The 25,163-nt window shown below is 42.6% G+C and overlaps 1 protein-coding gene and 1 long non-coding RNA gene across 4 annotated transcripts in view; one reads left to right on the forward strand and one right to left on the reverse strand.

The window, feature by feature from the left end:
• IGF2BP3 (insulin like growth factor 2 mRNA binding protein 3) overlaps positions 1-25,163 on the reverse strand; it is a 111,052-nt gene that overhangs the window by 41,530 nt on the left and 44,359 nt on the right. For both annotated transcript variants that reach the window (XM_066991829.1, XM_066991830.1), the window contains exons 5-6: positions 3,076-3,127; positions 2,920-2,983 (exon numbers count right to left, since the gene is read on the reverse strand). In XM_066991829.1, the coding sequence (XP_066847930.1) occupies positions 2,920-2,983; positions 3,076-3,127 (116 nt within the window). The remainder of the gene's footprint in view (positions 1-2,919; positions 2,984-3,075; positions 3,128-25,163) is intronic.
• Positions 13,441-23,560, forward strand: LOC136790038 (uncharacterized). 2 transcript variants are annotated; one of them, XR_010829186.1, is made up of 3 exons: positions 13,441-14,435; positions 14,672-15,110; positions 19,847-23,560. It is a non-coding gene; the product is annotated as an uncharacterized lncRNA (long non-coding RNA). The 2 variants fall into 2 exon arrangements; XR_010829185.1 differs by having other exon boundaries at positions 13,446-14,435; positions 22,330-23,556.

Genomic DNA, 25,163 nt, shown 5'->3' on the forward strand with positions numbered 1-25,163 from the left:
CGGCTTGGTGCTTGCCATACCTCCCTTGCAAACTTCCTGGGCTCCCTGCAAACCCCTGGTCTGCCCACTTAAAGATGAGGAGCAGCATCATGCCTGCTCAGCTAGGAAAGAGACAGCACGGTAACAGGTCAAAGCCACAGACGTCCATTCCAACTAGAAATCAGCAGCTGTGCACATCTTAGATTTTGGGTGCTATGTGCTCTGTCCCAGGCTTGCTGCTTCTGCTTAAAAGGACTGCAACAGTCTTCACTAATTAATCTCAAAGTTGATTTTTAGTCTCAAAGTTGATTTTGGACGCGGTGCTATGCAGTATATGCTGCGACCGCAGTACCAGCTGGGGGTGGGGGGGGGTGGGGGGGAAGACCTCTGCCATAGCAATTAGGCTTCAAGGCAGAGGAATGCTCAGTTTCCCATCTGGGTGGAACCAAGAGCTTTATACAGAAGTACCATCCTTCCAGCCACGCATACCGCACTTGTTTAGAACTGCTTATCAGAAACATCTCCAGGCTGTTCCAGCACCATCACAGCGCCGCATGCACACAGCACGCGCACACTCCGGCAGGCAGGGCTATGCCGCACAGCCTGTCCAGAGGGGAAGGAGCCAGCTCTGCGTGGTTTGTCAGCCAACACTTAGCTGTGAAGTTATGGCATGCCTTGCAAAAAGTTGGTGAGATGCTCGGTTACGCCCGGGAACCCACTGCATGCAGCACCGTAGGGAATGTATGGTCTCAGTCTTCGCACCAAATGGCTAATGGCATTATTTACCCTGAACAGTTAAGTCTCAAAATGCAGAGCTTGTTATCAGCTGCTGATTCCCAGCCAGCCTAAGAACAGCTTTCACAAAGTCAGTTCTTGTTTCTCCCTTTACTGCAAGGGCTGACCAACACTGACTTTTATCAGATGTCAGCAGTCGTGTACTGCTCCCCTTCCAAAGCCATTGCTGCCCACCATAACCAGTTCCAAGAAGCAAAGCTAGGTCACATCTAGCAAAAACACCCAACTGAAACATCACCACAGCTACTACAGATCAGCCACACACGCACGCGCCCTGTTGTGATTCTACATTGCAGTTCATTACTGTTTTTCCTTTAAAATACCCTATCCAGTCACTTCTCTTCGGGGTTGCTAAACGGTTGCAGGCCTTCACCCTAAACCCAACCACCCTCATTTAACATTTTCTTTATGGAAAATGGGCTCGTGCCCTTAGGCAAACTTGAGTCCCTATCAAAGCATTCACCAAGCAAATCAAGGCTCCTCTGCTTGCCCTACCTGCTCAAAGCAACTGACACCGTGTCATCATTCAGCCGCTTCAGGTCCTCTACCAACACTCGCGCTCGATGCTAATTCACCTGCTTTGAACTCCAGATACCTTCAGTTATGTTCATGTGATTTCTCATGCAAAAACAAATTTATCTCAGTTGCTTCCTCGCAGGCTTGGCTTATCTCAGCATTTTCTCAGTATTAACCTCAAAATTTAACAAGTACAGGCTGAGGGGGAAGAAATTGTACTTCGTTGTCTTCAGTTTCAGCATGGAATGCTCAAATCCAAGAACCCACACCACAGATGACAGATCAAAAATATGCATCATGCTTCTTTCCATGATATTTTAGGTACTTCCTTCTTACATTTTCAAAGAGGGAATTAACACATGTAGCATTTCTAACGTTGCACCATAGGCTTCTTCAGAACAAGAAATTCAACATCTTTCTTAATTATTGTGCAACAGAATTCAAAAAAAAAGAACCTGAAGAACACATTGAATGATTCAGGTTTTGAGAAGTTTAATAGTGAATTGAAGAAAAATACTGTTTGCTTCAGCTCCACTATACATATTAGACACACTGTTGACACAAGTTTCCCATCACATTTATTCAGAGTACACTAACAAGTAACCTAACACTTCGAAAGATGAAACATGTGTTGCATTCAAGTTGCACAGAAGTCCTAATTACTTAATTATGTGTACAAATTTATTTCATTTGTAATTTTATATTAATGCAAACCAGAAGCACAGCCTGCATCTTGACTGCTGGTTTTAGTTAGCCACAAGGTGGCAGAAATTTCAAAGTTAAAAAAAGAAATTCATTGCAGGCTATTCCCCGGGTTGGGTTTTGTTTAAACCTGCTATGGTTATAAAGAAGAAGGAAGATATGCTTATGTCCCCAGATTAAGAATTAAGAAAAAAAGACTTCTGTGTTTCTACCTGCAGTGGAAAAGCAAAATTAAACCTATAGCATAACACACAGTAACAACGTTGAAAGGGAAAGGATACACAACCGCTGATTAAGAAAGTGAAACTTATTTTTAAGTTTTAATATCTAGATGAAAATTCCTCAGTTACTGAAGATATATAAGCAAGCAAAATTGGCCACCTAAAAGTTAAAAAGCCCAAACAAACTATTTCAGTTATTCTGATTATGACCTGTTTGGAAGAAGCATTAAATTTTCTAATTAAGAAATCATTTCCTGAGGGAAAACCTCAGCAGCACAGAAACCAACAGGAGAAGCCACCACTGTTATGCAGGAGACAATTATGCAGGAGACAAACACGAAATAACCAACACTGTAAAAAGGACAAAGCTTTTTAAAAATAGATAGAATAATTAAGTGATAATTCTCATCCTCTGCCACTGGAAAAATCACTAATTTTCTGCCCTCCCCAGTCAAATAATTTTCCCTAAATTTTCAATTTTCTCATACAATCTCATACAAAGTGTAGGAAAAGTTGACGACAAAACAGCAATCTAAGCACACAAGACTTGGCAGGGGCAAGGCAGAAAGGCTTTCTTAAAATATTATTGCTCACATTATCATTTTGTTGGTAGATTAATACGAAGCAAAGATGCATATAAAATTTGAAACAATGTGAACTCCAACATGCAAGTTAACCTACAGTAACAAATAAACAAGACACTTACTGTCTAGCCTGGTCCTTATTGCCGTACGTTACGTTTACGACTGCAGTCTCCGTGTCAGTGTTCACTGGAGAGAAAGAGGCAATGGAAAAGGGTAAATTCAGCGTGCACTCACTTCCCACAACAAATTTAGAAGCAGTCTGAGATTGGAGAGCATACCTTGCTCACAGTTCTCCACTGTTCCATACTGAGCTAACAAACTGTCCAGCACCTATCATGAGGGGAAAAAAAGAAAGACACGTTTCAATTTTAAAATACATTTTAATAAGTCTGTAATTACACCAAAAATTACAATCATTTTATCAGAACATGTAGTATTCAAGACAACTGCTGTGATGAGCTGTATTTTTTTTATTTTTTAGTCATGGGACAAGTAAGCATGCGGTGCTTGTATTCTTTCCCAAGTTAGAAAATCCAGGCTTGAAACTTCATGAATGTGAAAGTGTAGACCACATCTCTGAGAAGTCACACTGCACCATGAGTCCTAACCTTCGAAGTTAAGCCTCCAAAACGTGTGTTCGCAGTGTGGAGTAAAACAGAGGCAAGAAGAATTTAAAAGGAACAAATCTAGAATAAAAGCATCCTCACAATTATTCAATCTAGCATCCTCACAATTATTCAAAAAAAATCACAGTTCATTTGTCCACTGGTAAAAAGATAAGGAGGAACAGGTAAAAACATAAGAATGGACAAAAAGTCTGAAAAAGCAGTTTCATCTGGCATAGTTAACTTAGTTCCAGTCATATGGAAAACGAAGAAGAAGCAAGAAGCACTTATAACTTGAGGAAAATCAGGGTATCAGAATATTCCAATAAAAACATCGAAATACCAACTGTTGTAACACCTCTAAAATTCAGGTGGTATACACTTCACTTTCTTCCCACTAAGAAATACTGTTGCAGAAAACAGTCGGCTACACCAGTAGCTAGCAGAGAACACAGGTATATCATTGTGCTCTGTTGCATCCTAATGTTTTGTGTCCATCATTAAAAGGTTGCTGAAGAAGTTTCCAATTTACATCAAGAAGTGAGTAAGTCAACTTGCAATCTATGCCATGGTAGAAGTGCCATTGCTCATTTCAGTTCGTCTCTTAAAACGAACTGTCATAGCAAAAGGGAGAAACCCCTTTTGGGAAAAGAAGGAAGAAAGGAAGCACGGGCAGAAGTAAGAGGCACGCAACACATCTGCACAGCTTGCCACTGCAGCCAGGTTCCACTTGCTGTAACCAGCATCTGAGCATGCACAAAAGAACAGCCCCTAAAAACGTAAAGACTTGGAACCCACATCCCTGTGAAATTAACTATTCAAAATGATAGTTTATTAACCTACTGTATACTTTTACTACAATATAAAAGACGCTTTTAAAATAAAATGAATGTGTATGCCCAAACTTAATGACAGCTTACATCAGTATAATTTCAAATCTTAATCTTCACCTCCTATTAAACCTGAAATTGCATGCAGACATTTCAAAGGTAATATTACAAACTAGGTATTTAAAAGGCAGCGCGCTACTTGCCAAGTCTGAGCAACGCATTACTACCTCTAAGTGCAGAATTTCCCCATCCTTATTGCAAAGGGTTCAGCAAGTTTTCTTGGCAACAGGTTTCATAGACAAGTTGCTAATTGTCCTCTCCTCCTACAGCTAGGCATTAGCCTAGTCTTTGCGATCCCCTAAAATAGTTTTTCTGCCACTCCTCAGATTCTACAATTGGAAGCTGCTTAAGAAAAAGTTTACTCTGAAATTCACTAAATATTAACTGAAACAGAGATGTTCCAGGGGATTAGAGTAAATCAAGAGTCTGGGGAAAACCCTTTTAAGGCCATTTAAGCATTCACTGAGGCAGGCTGGAGCTATGAGGTCTTGCAGCTCAGAGATTGTGCATCGGCACAAGCCAGAAGAGTCACTGCAAGTGTGACCAGCAGAAAGCCTTCTACTGCAGATGGCCCAAAGGATACCCAAATGATAATTTTGCCTCAGCTGAGGTCAGCAGATGAGCAGGACCATAGGTGGTTTGAGTGTTTTAAAACAAGGAAAAGCAAAGCAAGTCCCTGGCTTGAAGACCCAGTTTGAGATGTTTATTCCAAACAGGATACTGAAGAGCCCATTAGTTGCAAAAAGCAAATTTTTGTCCCTACAGCATGTCAACACTAGTAATGCGTTACACAGCAGACTGTACTACAAGTATGAGCTAACATCTTTAGTTATTTATGACAAATTTTGATTACATTTGAACTCTACAGCCCACCCTGGCCCAAAGCTGCATCACTTCAAAAATCACGTCATTTTCAACAATAGAGAAGACAATAGTGGAATAAAAATTAAACAGCATTTTATAAGCTATTTCCATATTAAATTTATGTTCTGAGCTAAGAATAAAATGTGATTTTTTCATTAAAAGGTAAAGCCACCTGCTTCACCAAGAAAGGGAACACTTTCAAAGCTGGAACTAAGTAACCTTCCCAAGATATTATGCTCTCTCAGAACTACTGCTTCCAGCATGTCTACTATCAGCTATCATAAACCTCTCAGCAAACTAGACTTGCATCTACTCCAAGAAGCCTATGAACCAAAAGGCTCTTTTGCTGCTAATACTGAAGAATAGCCCAGGACCGTGCATTCAACATCCCACTCCTCTTCATCACAAGTTTTCCACTTACACTACTCCTTAACCCTCCCCTCTGAGCTGCCTCAGACTGTGTCCATTCAGGTTCTAATCCAAGTGATTTTGAGTTCTCATTTTCTTAAAGGAGTTCAATCAAACCAGATTTGTGAGAAGTTTCCTCAAAAGACTGGAACTTCAACAAGAACAGGACACTATCCCTGTTGGGTCAAGGAAACTTGCTCTTTGCAGCACGGTACTCATTATACGCTTACCTTTTCATCACCTTGCTCATGCAGCAAGGTTATAAGTGTGAGCAACACCACAGGGGCAGCCATTTAACCAGCCTGTATTTAAAATGTACTATTAAATATATATATATATAAGCAGTGGTTGGGGCAGATGCATGTGTGCATCTATTTTCCAGTGAGCAGCGAGCTTTGTAGGAAGATGGATACTTTTAATAGAACCAGCTGATCCAGTTGGGAAAAGTTGTGTGTACCCAAAACCAGATCCTCTATTGTAACTCACTGTCAAAACACTTAACTCCACTCTTCCATGTGTTTCTTGCCTCACATGTATTTACTGCAACAGCCAGTTTCTATTCATATCCTTCCATTTTTTCATATTTCTCTTCATACTGTCTTTTTCTCTCCCCAAATTTTTCTCTCTAGCCCAAAGCCTCTAATTCTGCTGCAAAACAAACATGTTTTGTTTAAGCTGCTCTTCCGTAACACTCTTCGTGTACAGCCTTGTTGGGCAATCAGAACAAAATTCAAAGCCAAGTTGGTGGTGCAGCAGCAATTCTGATGAGCAGCTGAAAAGTTTATTTGTATAAACTTTTCATCTAAGCTAAAAAAAAGTCTTTCCTTTTCTTGAGCTCTTGTTCTAGCAGTTGTCTAAATTGGGTCTCCTGCTCTTGTTATAGCACAGATGTCTCTCTCACAAAAAGCCGCAGTCTTATGCTGTGGACTTTCATTCATCAGGCTCTAAAAGCCAGTTCTGACTTCATTATAAACAGCGTTACCCTACACCAAGCCCCACAAATCGCAACTGCTCTACAAGGGCTGCCTCGCAAGCAAACATTACCCTTCAGCAGTGCTGAGAGCTCAAAGCCCACGTTGAAATATTCCAGTTTTCATGCAGATTTCACGAGTTTAGAAGTGGAGCCTTTGAAAAAGTCAGGACAGTCATTTTCTGCACTTTTAGAGAACACTATTTTGTACATCTCTTCCTACTGGGACTGTATGATTCCTGCCCTACACCATAAAAAATTAGTCTCAAGGCATCCTGTTCATAACAACAGTTTCCCTCATTGTTTCTCACAAAAAATGCAGGTACTTGGGTGTTACTGTGCAACCTAAAATTGTTTTCTCCACTCAAAGTAAATGCTTTAGACCACCACCCTCACTTCCACAACTCCGAAAACATCGTTGGCTAATTTTAACTCCCGATCACAACTGAAATCACAAGCAGCAGAGGCAGAAACAGAGACAGGAGGATTAGGGTCATTCAGTAAAAGGCCACGTGGAAGCTTTTGGCTGCAAACACTTCGTGAGTGTTCCAGGTGATTTAACAAAAAAGGGGGGAGGGATTGGTAACAACATGAGGAAAGAAGTTGCTGGCACAAGTGGCTTCTCTTTTTAGAAAGGAGAGGCAAGGTGAAAGAAAAGGAAAGAGCCAGGTGAGGAAGGGGGGAGGCAATTCTGGTAGCACTCCAGATATCAAGCCTGTTTGAACCACTGATGCCATCTGTACACCTTACGTGCTCTGTTGGCATATTTAAGCCCACAAAAAAAAGGAATTTTAAATTCCATGAATGCAACACAACAGCCTGACGTAATCCCCACCAGACCCTCATGCACTTGAGGCACGACACCGGTGCGTGAAGCAAGACCTCGTCTCAGTAGAGGAACCAGCGCTCGCCCAGCCCCACAACTTACAGCAACAAAAGGTCTTCAGAGCGGCTTCCTTTCGGCTGAAATAATCTTTTCAGTGGTAAAACTTGCATCCCCACTAGGGGGCCCGGCCAGCATAGCTGACAAGGAAAATTAAACATGAAGCAGCACGTAATGAATCCCTGAGGAAGCAGTCATTTCTGCAAGGTGCAACCAAACAAGGCGGCGCCACCTGCGTGGAAGCCATCACAGGCCCCAGAGCTGGTGCTAGGCCAGCCTGGGCACTGCCACAAGTCAGAGCACTAACACAGCAGCTTTGCCTGTTTTTACCAAAAAGGTGAGACCAGAGCAGCGTGGACACGAAGTATCCAATCCAACATGCGGTCTGCCGGGATAAAGTTGCTTCAAAATATTGTGAAGGCATTTGAATAGGCAAAGCCAGTTTGCTATGGCTCGGCACGTTGCAACATGTGGTGATGGTGTTTTTCATCTCGTAGGCCCTCCAATACCCAGTTTACTGTCTCATGAAACCATGACCATAATCTGGAAGAATCAGAAAAATAAGTCTGGAAGCTGCTGAAGTCATTGTTTGCACACACCAGAAAGGCAGCGCCTGAAAACAATAACTCTGGCTTATTTACCACATCCCATACAAACCCTGGAGTGAATTCTTCTCCTGGGAACTTACAGTTGTATCCAAATGTTCAAAACTATTAATAAGTTTACCCTATAATACAACTGTGTTTAGGTGGCATTACCAGGGTTTTAAGAATGTAAAACTGAACCACAGAGAACAAAACCAAAATTGTCAGAAGGAACTACTAATTGAGTGACCAATTTGGACACTGAGGGCTTGATTTTCCACAGTGCTCAGCACTTCTGGGCATCCAAAGTGCAGCTTCAAAGCCACTTCAGCAGCAAGGAGAACACTGCACTTCTGCACGAGAGGCCAGAGGCTCTTCACATGAGACAAACCAAACACAGGCCGCACCACAAGCAACTCACCACAACTCCTGCTCCTGTTTGCCCAGCACCGGGTAGCTAAGCCTAGGTGTGGAATTCAGTTTTCTGTGGCAGCATTCAACTCCCTTAATCAAAGGGGTTTGTCTTCCTGAAAATCCTCAAGTTACCGCACACTTTATTGTAATTGCATGACAGAAGAGCCACCCTCCTACCCCAAGCCAACATCCCTCCCTACAGCGCTAAGAACAAGCACTAGGTCCCTATTTATCTCACTCATTACTGAACATCTGAAATGTTTCGTCTAAAACATGAAAAATGATTAAGAGGTGATGTGGGCTATTTCAACTTCAGTGTTTCAAATTAAACTATATATGTATGTATATATATATACACACACACACACAACTCAAAATAGATCTCAGGTAGAGCATCACAGACAATCATGCCTGCAATGATTGTAACCAACTCCACACACCACATGTGTTTATAACTAATAATACTGTTAATAAACAGATAATACTGTTTAACCATTTAAATTTATACACATGCGTACATAAAAATCAAAAGATCAGAGAACAATGCTTTAAAAAAAGCTAGTATTCAGGAACAACATTTAAAGGACCTGCCTTAAATCTGCTAAGTCAAAAATTGCATAAAATATGGTTAGCATAACTTACAGATAGAAGAAGGTTAGCTTCCAAAGAAAAATTTACAAGGAATCCAACAAATGTAAGCAACAGGGTAAAATCATTACAGATGAATATCAGCACCAGAAACACCTTCCCTTTTTTTTTAAATATACAAATTCACATAATTGAATACTGTCAGTGATTTTTTCTAAGGAAGCTCTGAAAACAGGAGAAATAGTGGAAGAAATTTTAGGGACACAACGCTGAAGACGGAAATTAGGCCAGGTACTGAATTTGGCAGGCTAAGGGTTCTGTGTGCTTTTGTGTTCCCACATTACACCCTGAGCTGGAAAGGGTTTCTAGTACATGCGATAGGGTGGGAAGATTAGTGTGCATTACAGTAAGGAGGTATGGAATGCCAAAAAATAAAAATAAAAAGAGAGGATCACAGTGTCGATGCTGATGAACGGTATTAAATGGTCTCCAAGGTTAAAAAAAGTGCATGAGAAATGTTTAGAGAAAGGCAAAAAACTTATTAGATGCATGGGTGGCCTCCTTCATAAAGAGATTAAAGAGAGCAGGATAATTCAGTTTGGAAAGGAACGAGAGGGAATATGATACAGGTATTATGAAATAACGAATCATGTAGAGATGGCCAAATTGGCAGCTTCTATTCACCCTTCATCTAAATTAAATGAAAACAAGTTTGAAAACAGAAATAACCATTTAAGCAATATTATCTGAATGCAATTAAGCGCTGCACAATATCTGCCACAATATTAATCTCCCCTGCCTTAAAACTGCAGGAGCAGCAGCGGATAACATCAGAGTTTACAAACCAGGTAAGCACTACCATGGACACCCGGTGCTCCCCACCCATCCCGACCGCTCAAGGAGCCAGGACACAGGCAGATGGCTCCTTGGGGCACAGAGATCCCAACTCCCTGCGGAGAGCGTCCCTGGGCAGCAGCAGCAGCACCAGCCCAGGCCCATCCTCCTCCTCCTCCTGCACCGAGGCAGATGGCTTCAGTGGCAATGCTCAGCACTGCTTCTACAGGCTCATTTGTAGCTTGACAAAGAACAAGGGGGTGGGGAAAAAAATTAGAACCCACTATGAAAGCATTACTAGCCAGCGAATATCTGTTGCCCAACTGTGATTAAATGATAGACTGCACAGAAACATGGGAGCCAGCAAATTTTAAAAGCATGTTTCGAAAACAGACTGGAATAAAGTATGAGTTTTCTGCTTTATTCACAGCACTTTGTTTAATACAGCCAATGCTTCCCTGACAGGTTCAACACCTTGCCCCAGAGGCACCCAGCAGGGCTGTCAGAGCACCTGCTACAGCAGGGCAGGTTCCCATGTCCCATTATGTGCATGAAGGAAGTGGGGGCATTTTCCCCTTCCCCCCTTCAACCTTTCATTCTTCCCAATTTTTTTGGCTCCGTATTATAATGGAAAGCGTGGTATTTTTAATGGGAAGGTGCATCAGGGAGAACTACATCTCCTATACACTTTACTCGTTTCTTGTGTGCACACATGTGAAAAAGGCACTTTTGAAAGCTATTTTCCTGGTGTTATTAAGAAGTCTTGATGCCATTTCATTATCACTCTACAGGGCTGGTGCTAGTCTGATATTTTTAGTTTCAACATAATAGTTGATTCATTTAAAAAGAATTGCCTTCTGTAAAGTTGGAAACCCGCAACTATAACAGAAAGCTGTCGAAAAAAATAAAAATCAATTTTTGAATCATCTTTTGAAACCAATCAACAATTACAAGTTCCAAGAAGTCTCCCAACAACACAGGGATAATTTCACAGAGAGGTCGCACCTGTGAAAAATATTTCTCCTGGTACAGCTGTGCTGATGCTCTGCAGTAACAGAGCCAGGTCAGCATTCGATACTAGGGAAGACTTCCCTGGGAAGTTTGTCCCATATTCTAACAGTAAGCATTTCCTCTAGAATCTGCTTATAGCTATCTAAAAAATGATAGAGGGAATCAGAGAAAAATCCTGTAAAATGGATTTAGTTCTCAGATTAGTGCAGATAAAAATAAAGTACGTTAGAACTCAGATGGAGATCACATCCAAGACGTTCCCTCTATTGTACACAAGACTCGGGGTGACAAGTTTTCAGAAAAAAAGATAAGCCCTTAACAGCCACTTTATAAATACCTTAGCTCTCTTTATAACTTGGGAAAAAAACTATAAAAAGACTGAAGCATTTTACATGAGTTATATTTACAAGATCCACCCCCCACTTTTTTTCCAGTAGTCATCCATAAGATACATACCATGCCTCTGGCTTACCAGCAGTCCAAGTGAGAGCACTGCTGTGGTCCAGACAAACGTTTAAGAGGAGGTTTGGCCTCTGAGCAACTAGTCTCCAAAACATAAGGGACCACTGAAGGGAAGGACTGGTTATCCGCATTTTACAGGCACGGATTGCTGGATATTTTCACATAAAACTTTCCCATCAAGCTGTCAGTGCACGAAAGGTACTATAACCTACCTCACCTACATCATTATTTTGCTGGCATGGAAAACACCTATATCTTAGTGCAGGAGGGGGAACAGCCTGTAGTCTTGTCCCTGTTGTGGGTCTGGGCACTGAAAGAGGCACAGGAGGTCAGGTAGGTCTCAAACTGAAGCACAGGGTCAGACAAAAACACAAGCTATATCCACATTTCAGCAAGAAGAACAAGACCACCACCTTTAAGTGTTGGATTTACTTTGAGCCGCAGAATGAGGTCAAAATAAAATTTATAGTAAACCTCTCTACAATACTAAAGAGATGAGAGCTTTGCAAACCACTAGTAAGTATTGTCAAAGCCTTCCAGCTGGGGAAACATGAACCTCGGAGCAAATGGGAATCACAGGATTTTTGAGCGTATAAAGTTTCTATGGTAAAAAAAAAAAAACACAAACCACGGTCTAGCAGATAATAATTCAGATAATCTTAAAAACAAAATCTATGACTACCTGAATTTATTTATGAATATTTTTAAGATTATCTGAATGCATCTAAAATACTAAGAGGTTAATTACTTTAAAAAAAGTTATTCAGAAGACCACCAAGAGTTAAAAGGAGATGATTGGTAAATGTGTGTTTAACACAATTTCACAAGATCCACAAAATTTTGAAGTCTACCTTAAAGTATCCCTGCATTATGGTCAACTCATGCATTAATTTGAAAGGTTTGAGATCAAAAAAACACCAACTTTTGAATGCAATTAACTAACCTAGAGATTAAGATTGCAAGACATGCTCTACACTAATACCACCTGACCTATATATCTCCAAACAAAACAATTCAGTTTGAATACTGAGTGCTAGTTAACAGTTTACAGACTATAAATTACTTTTAAGTGTCAATTGCGAATGAGCAATCCAGTGACAAGTGAGATGACTGGGACAACTCAAGGAGAACAGCCACAGCTAAACGAGTTGCCCATGGCTTGCATTAGCTGTGCTTCAGAAGCAATCTCTGCACCCATCTTGAATTCAGAGCCTCCTACAAAGAGCTATTTCCATTCATGGCCTCACAGGGTGTATTCAGTCATCAAAAAGCTCTCTAAATTTATTGCACAGCTTCGTTATTAGTATAATTAGGATGTTTTCTAGAAAACAAGACCATAGCAAACGTGAAGGAGGCAAGCTTACACCGCTCTGCATTAATTAATACTCGATGGTTGCACAGACTGGAAAACTGAAATCCCTCACAGAGGCTGGAAATCATAGAGGAAAGAGGGACTACAAACCAACAAGGGTGCGAGATGGTTCTGTTTTTTTTATTGTTTTCTAATTTAAAGGGAATTGATTGCTTGCCTGGAAGGTAATTAAATCGCTACAGCTACTCAGGTCTACATAGGAAGAGCCAAAGGAATCAAGCACAAGGTCTTCTCTGTTCCTGTTGGCTCCGTTGGCCCCAGGGGAAAAGTTTAGACATAAGCCTCAGCCTTACATTTTATAGCCAAGTATTCATTTGAACTAGATCAGCTCTGCCCAGCTCTTTCAGTTTTACCAGGTAAAAAAGCCATTAGAGCTGTCCTTTGGAAAAGTCACTTTTATGCAAACATCGAAGCAGTTTGGTAGCACAAGGTGCGAGACTGACACGCTTTGCTTTAACCTATCATCATTCCCAGAAAGCTGGGCACCCAATTTCTGTGTGACTTCCCTTATGCTCTGACGTGGACACTGAATATTCAGATAAAAGGCTCTGGTCCTGTTTCACTGCTACTCTGCTGTAAGTAGCTCTGCAGCCTATCCTCCACTAGAAGTCCCCCAACTCTACATCAATATTCCCTTGAACTGGAATCAAAAAAGTCTACAGTAGCAACAAATGAAGAGCAAAGGTGAACAGTACTAAAGGGCACCAAGAAGTTGCATGCCATATACCAGTTTTACATTTACTATGGAATAAATTACCTCCTCTTGTCAAAACAACTCGTCCTCCTTAAAATGCTTACAATTTAAATTTTTGACATTTAAGAAGCCAGCACTGTTTAAAATAAGGAAGTGGGAGTGTAAATCCCCAGTACATGCCTGTTTGAATGTACACTTCATTCTGATTTTTTACTGATTCATAGTGAAATCCTCAGCCCAGCAGAAGGGGAACTAGATTTTAAGGCAGAAAAGAGCACTTCAGTGCTTTGCTATTGACATGAGAAGAAAGAGGAGGCGGTGTAAGAGGAACTAAGAAATCTTGGTCATTCGCCTACTGAATATTTAGGAAGCCACAGCTCTGAAATCCCTGTTCATGGCATCAGGATAAGAATGAAATACATGATGTTCAGAGTTTAACATAGCAAGTAGTAGTAGAGGGCTGCTGGAGCAGTGGAGAAATTGATTTCAAGCCGTTAGCCGTGCACACCTCTTACATTAAATAGCAGCTACGCATAACAAAATCGAGAGGCAGCCCCTGCCTCAAAGAGCTTACAAAGCACAGCCAACATGTGCAACCACCAAATGGGGAAGTATTAGAGAAAAAAATGGGAACATTCACAAGGTCTTCTGGTTCAAGTTCAAGGTTGTCCTCAGCCAGCCTGGGCTGCAACTGAAGCCTGGATCACTTTACTGCCTGGCTGTAGAAGTGAGAAACAAGCAACCCAAGCACTAAAGAAAGTCCAGCCCAGCTGTGAAGTCACAGCAGCCCAGCTGCTACCAGGACTCCTGGGGTTGGGAGCACACAGGAGGGACCTCACTGAGAACCAGGTCTGCGCTGGGTAGGAGAGGATAGTGGCAGAGGGACCACCTGCTGTGGAAGTACCAAGTACCAGAGGTGCTTCCAAAGTGTGAGGGGCAACATATAAGGAAGCCATCCAACAGCATTTGGAGACGAGCTGCACCGCACCCCAAGCAGAATGGAGATGGGGATCCCAGCTCAGCACCTGGCCAGTGAACCTGCAAGAGCAGCTTCTGGGGGTAAGTAACATAGGGAGAAAGGGAGGGGGAAAAAAAAGGAGGCAAGCAGCAGCAGAAGCATCACCAATTAATTTACATTCTCTCCTTATCACATATTGCTACAAACCCCTTCACCTCCTCCCCAACAGTCCTCAGTTTCGGAGCAATAGAAACAGCTCAGAAGCAACCGCATACCAAAAGCCTTAAGGCTGAAAAAAACAAGACAAAGCACTGATGACATGATTTTCACTACCCAGGTACTCAAATGGAGGAAAAAAAATCAGAAGCATGACAGACGAGACCCTCTAACGAAGTGTAACAGAGCTACACTCTGTAGAGATGCTCCAAGATGCTCTTTAGACAAGAGCTGACTGAATAAAGATGGGCCTGCTGCACATGTTGTGCATGAAGACAGGTTCTTAAATTATGAATAATGGACACAAGATGCAAACAGCACAGCATCCCAGAGGAGATGAGAAATATTTAAAATGCCAAGAAAACAAACAAGAAAACCCAAAACACCCTCTTCCCCTGTGAAGCTAGAAACAAACTTCACAATAAGCAGCCAGAATTTGTCAGTAGCTCTAAAGAAAATAGAGATGCTGAACATGAGTAAGTATTTGTGCCAGCCCAGCTCCTCGAAGCACCAGCAACAGCACATTTCAGCAGACTTGCTGCTCCTAAAGACAGGAGGAGGTAAGTTGAGGACACCCCGCTCTTGGCTTTTTTTTTTTTAAACACTTTGTAAAGAGCCATAGTGTTCTGGAGACCTTTTACCAACATTTTTAAAGGCCTTTGACCAATGGATTTGAGAAGCCCAGGCTAGAAGGCTGCCATATTGCTCCCTCCAGGGCATCACAACACACGCCAGCCACCTCTGCCCAGCAGCAGGGGTGACAGCCCCAGAAGCCATCTCAGGAACCTGAATGCCCTTTGCTAGAGCTCAAACCCCAAACACTCTGTACTGCCCCAAAATACACGCAAGCATTTGGCTGCTCTTCCGTGTAGCAACTGTAAAATTACTTTTCCTTCTGCTTGTTTGAGAGCATGCTTATCTGTCAAGCTAGCATAAATAGTAAGCTCGGCCATAGCAGAGAAGCCTCGTACGGGATGGGGTAACATGGCAGCGTGTGCTGCAGCAGCCTGTGGAAAGCAATACCCCAACAAGGTCTGGCAGCAGATCAAGGGCAGTCGCTTCAGTTGCTTTTCAGATTATGTAGCTCGGAGAAATTATTTTGGTAAGGTTCGGCCTTCTCAAAACCTCTCTATGGACCGTGGCCTTTGCTGGTCCCTTATTGTTGAGCTCCTACCCAGCGCACAACATGGTGCTGTAGCCGTGCCGGCTGTGTGCTGGCTACCACGCCAGCAGCTCCGTGGTGGTGCATGCTGCCGAACCAATGAGACCTGCCCAGAACAGGAGGAATGCCTCCCTTTCCAGCCTCCTCTTTAATTTTAGCGTGCAGGCAGCCCGGCTGCCAGGGCAGGCCGTGCCAGGCCGCTGTTTGGTTTGTAAACAGACACCCCGGGCTCATCTCCGCCACAGGCCCCGCGGTCTCCGCCTTGCTCCCAACTGGCACACGGGAGGACTGCTGCACGTAGCGTTATCTGAAACGGCGAGCTTTCACAAGGAAGCAGATGATGGTTATGATGCATATTTTTCATATACGTGTGTTTGTTTTTCTTTCCCCGCTAACTATATAAAGCTAACTATATTAGCTTTTCCTAGAAGTGGGGGGAAAAGTTCTGTCATGTTCCAGCCTGGGCTTGGTGAGGTTTGAGAACAAAAGCGCAGTTAAGGCAGACACTTTGCCTGTACACACTACAACACGTGCAGGGTGTGTCCTTTTTGTATTAAATAAAGGCTCTTATGCTTTCCAATTCGATAAAGGAATCCCTCCAGGGTTAACGCTCGAAAAGTGCAAACAGTGACAGGGAAACCTATCGCTTTCATTCCTTATTTTGACTCCAAACAAATACAACACTGAGCTTCTTTTAACCTGAATTGGTGGTAGCCGTCACAGAGCAGCTCCTGAAGTACACACCAGGCATTGTCGCAGCTAAAATTAACTTTTAAGTTGAGTTTGGTCCCCTTTTTTTTTTGAGCAGCCATTTGGATATGCAGTTTTTGATATCCAAGTACAGCAAATTGGAATTTTCTGAGGTAAAACATTCAGCAAGGGGTCCTTTTATATTAATTTCTGGGTGCCCATAGACAAAGATTTCTCTTTCAGTTTGTTTCTTACCCCTTGCAGAAGAATCAGGGGGAGAACAGGACACACAAAACCAAAATGACAACAACCTAGCTCTAAGCTGGGGAGAAGCCCAGCCTCTGGGCTTCTGGTGGGCCAGGCTGCTCCACTGCAACCAGCATGCCCCAAACACACCTCAATACTACTTGCAGTACCTTTTCTTTCCCCTAGCACCACCATCTTTTTCCTTCTGTTAATTTTGCCTAAAACCTAAAGACAAACCTTTTTCCTCGATATATTTACAAGAACACAGGATAGTATTTGGATCTCAGTGATACTCATGTGAAATTGTTCCTCACTCTTTTAGCTGCATCAAAACTACCATTAAAAGTTTCAGTTATTGTGGTATTTTAATACCTTCAGAAAAGAAATGACAAAGTAATAACTCAAGAGATCTATCCAAATTCTGGAAGAAGGAAGCCTGATTTATCTGCACTTTGACTATATCCGTATCTGTATGTTGCATATATTATCAGTCCTTAATTTTTTAAAAAAAGCCAAACGAGTGCTACAACTTCCTCTCATCTGCTTCTTGTTAAGGTACAGGTACCAGTATCTTCGGCTGGATTTTCATCACAAGAGAAATGCTAAAGCAGGCTTTAACAAGAACAATATGTAGATAGCAGTATGCTCACCTCGAGCTGCACTGTGTGAGAATGAAAACAGGAATACTTCACAAGTACAAATATAGTTGTCACGTTAACCACGTTAATACCTTCTCCTGGAAACTTCTCACAGAAACATTCAAACTGGTTTCAGTAGTTGACAGACTACTGTCCAGCCTGAGGATTATTTAAAAAAAAATACTCACAAAGAAGGTCCTGCCTCCCATTTCTCTCCACACTCTTGCATTTTTCACTACAGCTGCTATAGATGGGGATTGCAGCTGCTTGCACTTGAATACGTACAGCTGACTGCTACATTTTTTAATATTTAGATACCTTTATTTTACATATATTTGTGTGTACATGGGCACACAACATATTATACATATTCATTCATATCCCACCCACATGCAGGATAGCAGGGCTACAGCATGGAAGAGCAATCTGGCATGAGTATGGAAGTTGCATCACAAGTGAAAATATAGGCTGTGGGATGCATGCAGAGCACACACTTCTTAAAGAATTAGTGAGAGCATAAGATGAATAATATGCTCATCTCACTTACATGATTGGCTCACTTAAAAGGTGTCATCTCACACAACATTCCATATGTACTATCAGACTTTACGGATTTAGCATCCTATCATAGGCTTAAACTATTTGATAAATACAGCTCAAGCTGGCCTCTTAATGATATCCAGAATGAAAACACTCCTCAGCCAAAGTGGAAAAAACATGACCAGAACTTGCATCAGCAGTCGAGAGCAAGTCAACCAGCAAAGTTTTGCAACACAACCTCACAGTTCAAGACAGTTTTAAGGCAGAGACTGCTTTGTCCCCTCATTTGCTACACCATCACTAACTACTAGATAGAAACACGAAGAACAACTAATTTGGAAATAGAAGCATGCTATCCTCATACAACAAGGCTTCATATTCATCTTATGCTTTCTACAGAGACAAACTCCGTACTTTGAAACCATCCACAGGTGTTCCCTTAACCTAATAAGGAGACACCTGCAGTAGGTTTCTTCCAACTTTGAGGAGGACAATGGCAATAAGGACACACTCAACATTGCATGCGAAGAGCATCGATAAATTCAGGTGCTTTTGATGCCTTCGTGTCCACTGAAGTCCAGTCAAGCTAACCACCAGTGTTCATATCAGTCAGATTGCAGTTGCAAGACAAGGTCTAGAACTTGTCCCAGGACAGCAACAGCAATATGATTTTAGAAGCAGTGTTGGTCTGGTGAACCAAAGCCTTGACTAAAATCGGTTTTGGCCTTTGGTGTTCATGACCCAAATTCTCAAAACAGGCATCTGTATAAGACATCATCACCACCAGAGCCATAAAATATCTCCACAAGTCATTTAACCTAGCAGAAGGTACAATCACACCTACAAACCAGTAACTAAGATAGAGTATCTTCAGAGGTAGAGATGCAAATATCTACATATGGATGACTTTTAGACAGACTCAGAAATACGCTTTCCATATCACTTCAGATTTCCTTATTGAAGCCCTTTACCACTTCACTTGTCTACAGCAGATACTAAGACGTTTCAATACTAAAACGTTTCATGTGCTCAAAGCCATCCATCTTCACAATGGACAGTCAAAAGACAATGTCAAAAGTCCTTGGAGGTCTTGATTTGGTTGGGTTTTTACTCTCCCTTGCTAAGATACCCAAAAAGCAGTCTATGTGCCTCTTACAATGGCACAAAGATCAAACCAAGGTCTCCAGAGAAAGACACTGCTAAAGAGACTAAGGTGACAGGACTAGATGAGAAGAGGATGTTTGTCTCAGAGGAGGTGGCAGTGCAAAAAGAAGGGAATGACCTAGAGCCACTTCCCTCAGCACTGGCAAAATACCATCTGCTAGAACTCTTGTCTCTACAAATATAATTTGAGGCATCAGTAACTGGTTTAGAGAAAGCCTATATCCATCAAATCCTTGAATAAATTTCACTTTAAAATCACCCAACATACTTCAGAAAGTGAATGTTCAGACTCTGCACTTCATCATTCTGTATTGCTTTAGAAACAGGACTAAGGCACTTGTAAGCTCTTTAGTTTCATTCCCAGTTTGAGCCAAGTATAAAGTGCATGTTATGCAGCATTAAGAGACAAACTGAGGTATAAAGCAAATATGATTTGTTAAAACATTTTGTCTATATGCTCACATAGATATCATCCATCTATTACCCAGTTCACATACTGGGGGAGCAGACTTACATGAATGCAGACAGCTGTGTAAACACACTTGCAGTTAAAATACAAAACATGTAAGGAAAGAAAGCAACACTGCAAGAAGTTTTGCATTTTCCTTCCGTTTAGCTTCACAAAAATCTGTTTCTCTGCTGTGCTCATAAATGGAGTTGAAAAGCATCTTAAAAGTAGTATCAGGGAGGCACGCAGTGGTGTGAGGAAAGAGTGAAAAAAGCTCCAGATCTGGTGAATACTACAGAGAGCTTATTGCAGCTGTAAATAGTAAAGAATAATGAAGGTTTGGCTGTGTGTTTTTTCTTTTCAAGTTTTTTGTATTTACATTACGTTTTGCCATTGATTTTTTTAAAGCCCATTAATATGGCAATGGAAATAAACTGTAAAAAGCTTCGCACATGGAATGCGGTAGAACAGCAAGTGACAACACAAGAACACCAAAGCCACTTGCGCAAATGCCACAAAAGCAACAGAAGACAACCTCAGTTTGTAGCAGAGACGCAATAGGGACTACAATATCCCCATATGCTTGAGTTTGATTGGCTTTTAAAAAAATGAAACTTACGGGAAAAATCTGAAATTCCAGCTTTAAAGCTCCAAAAAGCTTAAACTGCAATTTATGAGCCCATCACCTCCCAGGCAGCGCTGTGAGCACACTGGGCAGGAAGCTCGCTGTGTTTGTACTTCATTTGTTACACCACGAGGAAAGAGCAGACATTGGTCACTACAAACCATTCAATTGAACACTCATTTTCTAACCATTAGGGAGAGGATAAATGGTTCAAGTTCTGGAGTTCCCAACTGCAAGCCCAACTAGAACCATAATTACTAAATTCCAACTGGTAAATTGTGCATGGAGAGGATGAAATATTATGTTTTCTCATCTCAAATACAATCACCTCTTCACACTGGCCAACAACAACAAAAACTGAATAAATGCTCCATTGTGTATACTTCTAGACTACCACATGCAAGCATAAATTGTGCTGTAACAGTGGTTACAAACCACCAAACTATCAGATCAAAAAGAGGCATAATTTTCCAACTTGGATGTCACAAGTTAAATTCCTTAATCCAGAACAAGTCAGCAAAAGAGCTCAGCACCCCTGCCCTTTTTGGCAGAAGGAGCAAGTATTCCAGGCCTTCAAAAGTGAGTCCAATCTAACTCTTTTGACTGGAGAAAAAAGCCCCCACAAATACATTGTATTTGTTTCGACTGCCCAACAAGAATTGCATCTGGGTAACTTTTAAATAGATGGGCAACTGCAGGAATGCTGCTCGCACACAGCTCTGAGTCTGATACCCAACATGCGACCGTAAATCCGGGAACGAAGCAGACCACATGAGGATACAGCCATCGGTGTGACAACTGCGAAACATCATTGTTGCGGCGTGCGATGCTCTGCCCTCATTAAAAACACCAGCACAAAGCCACGCACGTGAAGCACACGCCTGTTCACAGCAATAACCTCCAAAGCAAAACGAGGAAGACCACAGGGCCGGCATCAGGAGGCAGCAGTTGAGCCAGGTGCAGCTGGGAGAGGTGTCGCAAAGAGGAGCTCGTGCCCGTGCCCCGCTGCAGCCAGCGGTGCCGGGAAGGCTGCGCTCCCAGCACGGCATCGGACCTTGCTGCTTCCCACGGGGATGTCCTGGGAGCAGTGGCTGTGGCAGGCAGGTATTTCCATGCACCACGAGTCACCTTCTCTTTTCTTTGTCCCAGCCATGCGCAGCTTCTGCAGCTAGCTCAAAATGCCATGCCAGGGACACGCATCTCTCTCATACAATAGGATTTTCAGAGTTATTCATGATTTAGAAATGCACAGATTAATTTGGGCTGCTTTACATCCCAGTCTGGCTTTTAATGCTGTGTAACTTGCTCTTTATATTGGCTCAAGCTGAGAAGGAAACTAAGCGCAGCTTGCAAACCCTGCAGTTGTACTTCTAAAGCAATGGAGAATGATGAAGTGCAGGCTCTAACCATTCATCTTTGCAAGGATTAAAGTGAAATTCACTCAAGAATTCAATGGATACAGGTGTCTGAGAATCCCATGCAAAGCTAAAGGTTGATGCAAGGCCAGATACAGTGCACACAGTTAATTTGTTTGCAAGGGCAATCGGTTTGGAATAAGCCAAATTAGGTTTGCAAAGACAAGACTTTTCCCAGCACTGATCCTGGAATGGCTTTTTCCCTCATGAGGAACCCCTCTTCCCAGCCAGGTCCCTCCAGGTCTTTCCCTGGTGCCCTGCATGCTGCCGTGTGCCACTACTCAAAGACACACAAACTGCTCTGAAAGCATCTGCAGCATGGCAGCAAGAGCCCTCTATAGCCTTCAAAAGGGGGCCTCCAAGAAACAACCGAGAGACCTGCAGTCATGTCATTACAGAGGAGAAACCTGAGGGAAGAGCTGGGTCTTCAGATGCACCTGAGATGGTGGAAAGAAGCTTCTCCGGGGCTGGAAGGCAGCAGGGGTAAATGCAGAGTGCTCGCACAGCTCCTTGCCTGGCATCAGCCCACCACACATCACAGGGACCCTCGTCCCCTCCCAGCCCCATGCACCCAGCTCCCTGTATTTCCATCTCTGGAAGCACAACAGGCTCAGACTCAAATGCAAGCATCGTACTCTAAATCTTCAGTTCTGCTCTGAGGGCTCTTTTCCTGCACCATCATGCAAAACACCAGTCGGTGACACCGCAAACCGCATGGGGCAGAAGCGTAAGTTTTGAGGAATGTATTTGAGAGCGACCTTCACACGGTGCACACCACACTGGGTAAAAAAAAGAGGCAGTGTGAAATGCTTTCATTGGCTTAACTGATTTGGATTTTTTTTTTTTTAAAGAAAGGTGTGACGGAAGCACAGTCAAAACCAGACAGCTTTGGCTACTACAACCGATTAGCCTGCCCACCACGTCACAACCACATCTGAAGTGCTTTCAGTAATAGTGACGATAACCAGTGCGAAGGGCAACAACAGTGACTTCACGAGCTGAGTAGCAGCACTTAAAATGCTCACAAAAACAGCAACACCATCCAGGAAGAACTCCGATGCTTTAAAAAGGCTCAAAACCCCCTCTTGTTCTCTCCCACTGAGATTATAAAAAGTTACTGAGCATTATGAACAGACATGCCACGTACTTCGCTTTGGTCATGCAGTAAAGAAATAAATCGGGAGTTCCACGTACTGGCGTTGAATGCATAAAAATAACCAAGACGTCCGAGTATTTCAGATTATCTACTCGCTTTCAGGAAGAAAACGTGACCATTCATATGATTGCTTAAGCAGCGAAGCATCTTTTTTAGACAAATAAGAAGCCAGCAAGCCTGTAGCGATGTCAAGCAGCCCTATTTTTAGAAGCATGTGTCAAGGGCACATGCCTAGAAAGCGCTTTCACTGCTTCAGCAGTTTACAGGAAAAACGAGGTAGACGAGCACATGCGTATGTACGGACAGATGAGCCCGAGTCCCGTGTGGGAATAATCACATGGGGCCGCTTCGGTCCTTCCAGGTGACTCCCGGGAGCAGCGCCAGCCTGACACGGCCCCAGCGCTACTCGGGTGACACGGGACGGGAGCAGGCGCGTGGCGCTCGGTCCCTGAGCAGCACGGGAGGGCTGGGGCAGCACAGGCTGAAAGCAAACAGACTAAATTACGTTCTTTCACGTGAAAATTGAGTATTATGGGTAGGCAGCAGGGTGTCTGCAGAAAAAAAGTGAATCACTATAAAAAGCTTCACATTCCCAGTTGTTTTCTATTTTAGGTTCCACCTATGATAATTTTCCAAACTGTTCAGTAGCTCTAGCATCAGCTGTTCAGAAAAGCCCAGCAAATATTTCATCTGTGCGTGTGTGGATGGACGTCTGCAGAGTGGCTTAAAGGAGGCAAGAAGGCTGATCATCTTGGCTCATCCTGGATCTTTCTAATACTGTTCAATGCCTCCAAACCTAGACCACAGCGCCTAATACTGCAGTGTATTTGTACGTAACACTGTAATACATTGTCTGGAAGGGCTTGTTTGTTAATAAAAAACAGTTACCAAGCAAAAAAAAAGTTTCACCACTACATATATGCTTAACCTGCTACTTTCAAGTAGTATCTGTACACCTGCAGCCACTGCTAATCAGAGTCCTGGGAAAGTTCCCTCCATTTTTCCATTATCATCAAGTCTCCCTTGTTTGAAATATAATTTGAATAGTTTTAAGCTTTTTTTTTTTTTTTTTTTTTTAAGTGAGCAACACTAAGACTGCCTTTAAATATGCTTTAGCTAGTAAGTTAAGCAATGAAGAAGCCAACAAGGACTGATTAATAGATGACAAAACAGCTCCGGTGAGAAGGGACCTCTAGAGAACATTTGGTCCAGGCTCTCACAGAAGAGGCTGCCTAGATGAGATTATCTAGCACCCTGCCTGGTCACATCTTGAAATGCACAAGGCTACTAGGAAAGTATGAAAAACTGGATATAAATGCATTCTTCCTCCATCCCGCTGGCACGGTGGTGCCAGATGAGCCCTCCTTAGGCTATCCACAAGCACTTAAACAAACGCTTTGGCCGAGAACCAAGGTGGGATAGCCAAATGCTCACTGGTCAGATCAGAAATCTGGCAAAGGAGGATGTGCCATATGTAAATGAACCGAAAGACTATAAAGCACTAAGCCACCTGAAACATGGTGATGCACGCAGCAGTAAAAACAAATTAAGAATCGAATAAGACAAAAGTGCAAGCTAGAAAAACAGCATTCTACCTAAGGGTATTAAAGGGCTTCTCTGCCCAAAAGCTAGTGTGCTATTACGAGTTACATGGGTGCCTGTTCCACCAAGAAACCTTACAGTTTAGTACAGGGCTTACAGCAACCTCAGTGTGTTTGCAAGGAACAGGAACACCAGAGCAAGTCGGTGTCAGCAGCAGCCCATGGTATACTTGGCTCTTTCTGAAAACAGAGACCAAGTTACCAGCTATCAAGGGGAACTGTCACATCCCCCAGGGCCCTCAAAAAAGAGGCTGTTCAGCCATTCTGAGGACTGAAGCCAGAATGAAAAGCTTAACTATTTAGTTCACTCACGTGTACGAAGTCCTCACAACCACGCTGACTTCCATGAATCTATTGACGTTTACTGGTCTTGACCTCTAGTAGGTAATGAATCATTTAAGTGTTGTGTGCTGGTCAGCATGGTCACAACACAACTGAGACCCAAATAGCAGGCACCTGCAACAACTACATCCAGTGCCATACACACAGAAACTGTGGAAAAAACAGTCAACCACAAACAGTTTGGAAAGCAGGGCTTGGACAGCATGAGATGTGGACAGACCTGGCTCTAGAGCTACCAGAACAGTGCTGCTTATCAGCTTTGCATGGCCTTGTCCGGTTCAACTCTGTGTACTGGGCTCTTCTTAGGACAGGAAATAAGGACAGCACGGGAACGTGTGTGTAAAGTTACCATTGCCAGCAAAGCAAGCATACAAGCACAACTGGAAGAAAAAAGTGGAGATATTTGCATCTGCTTTTGGCTTCGTTAATAAATAAGCTGCAGAGCAATATAAATCCCACTAATTTTCCATAGGAACAGATGTTTGCCAAACAACATCTCAGTTTCAACACTTGCTTGTAGAGAATGTGTTACACAGAACACGCTACTAAAAGAATGACAGAAAACAGAATAAAATAAAAAAACAGT

The sequence above is a fragment of the Anser cygnoides genome, chromosome 2 (genome assembly GCF_040182565.1).
Source record: "Anser cygnoides isolate HZ-2024a breed goose chromosome 2, Taihu_goose_T2T_genome, whole genome shotgun sequence".
Lineage (NCBI taxonomy): Eukaryota > Metazoa > Chordata > Aves > Anseriformes > Anatidae > Anser > Anser cygnoides.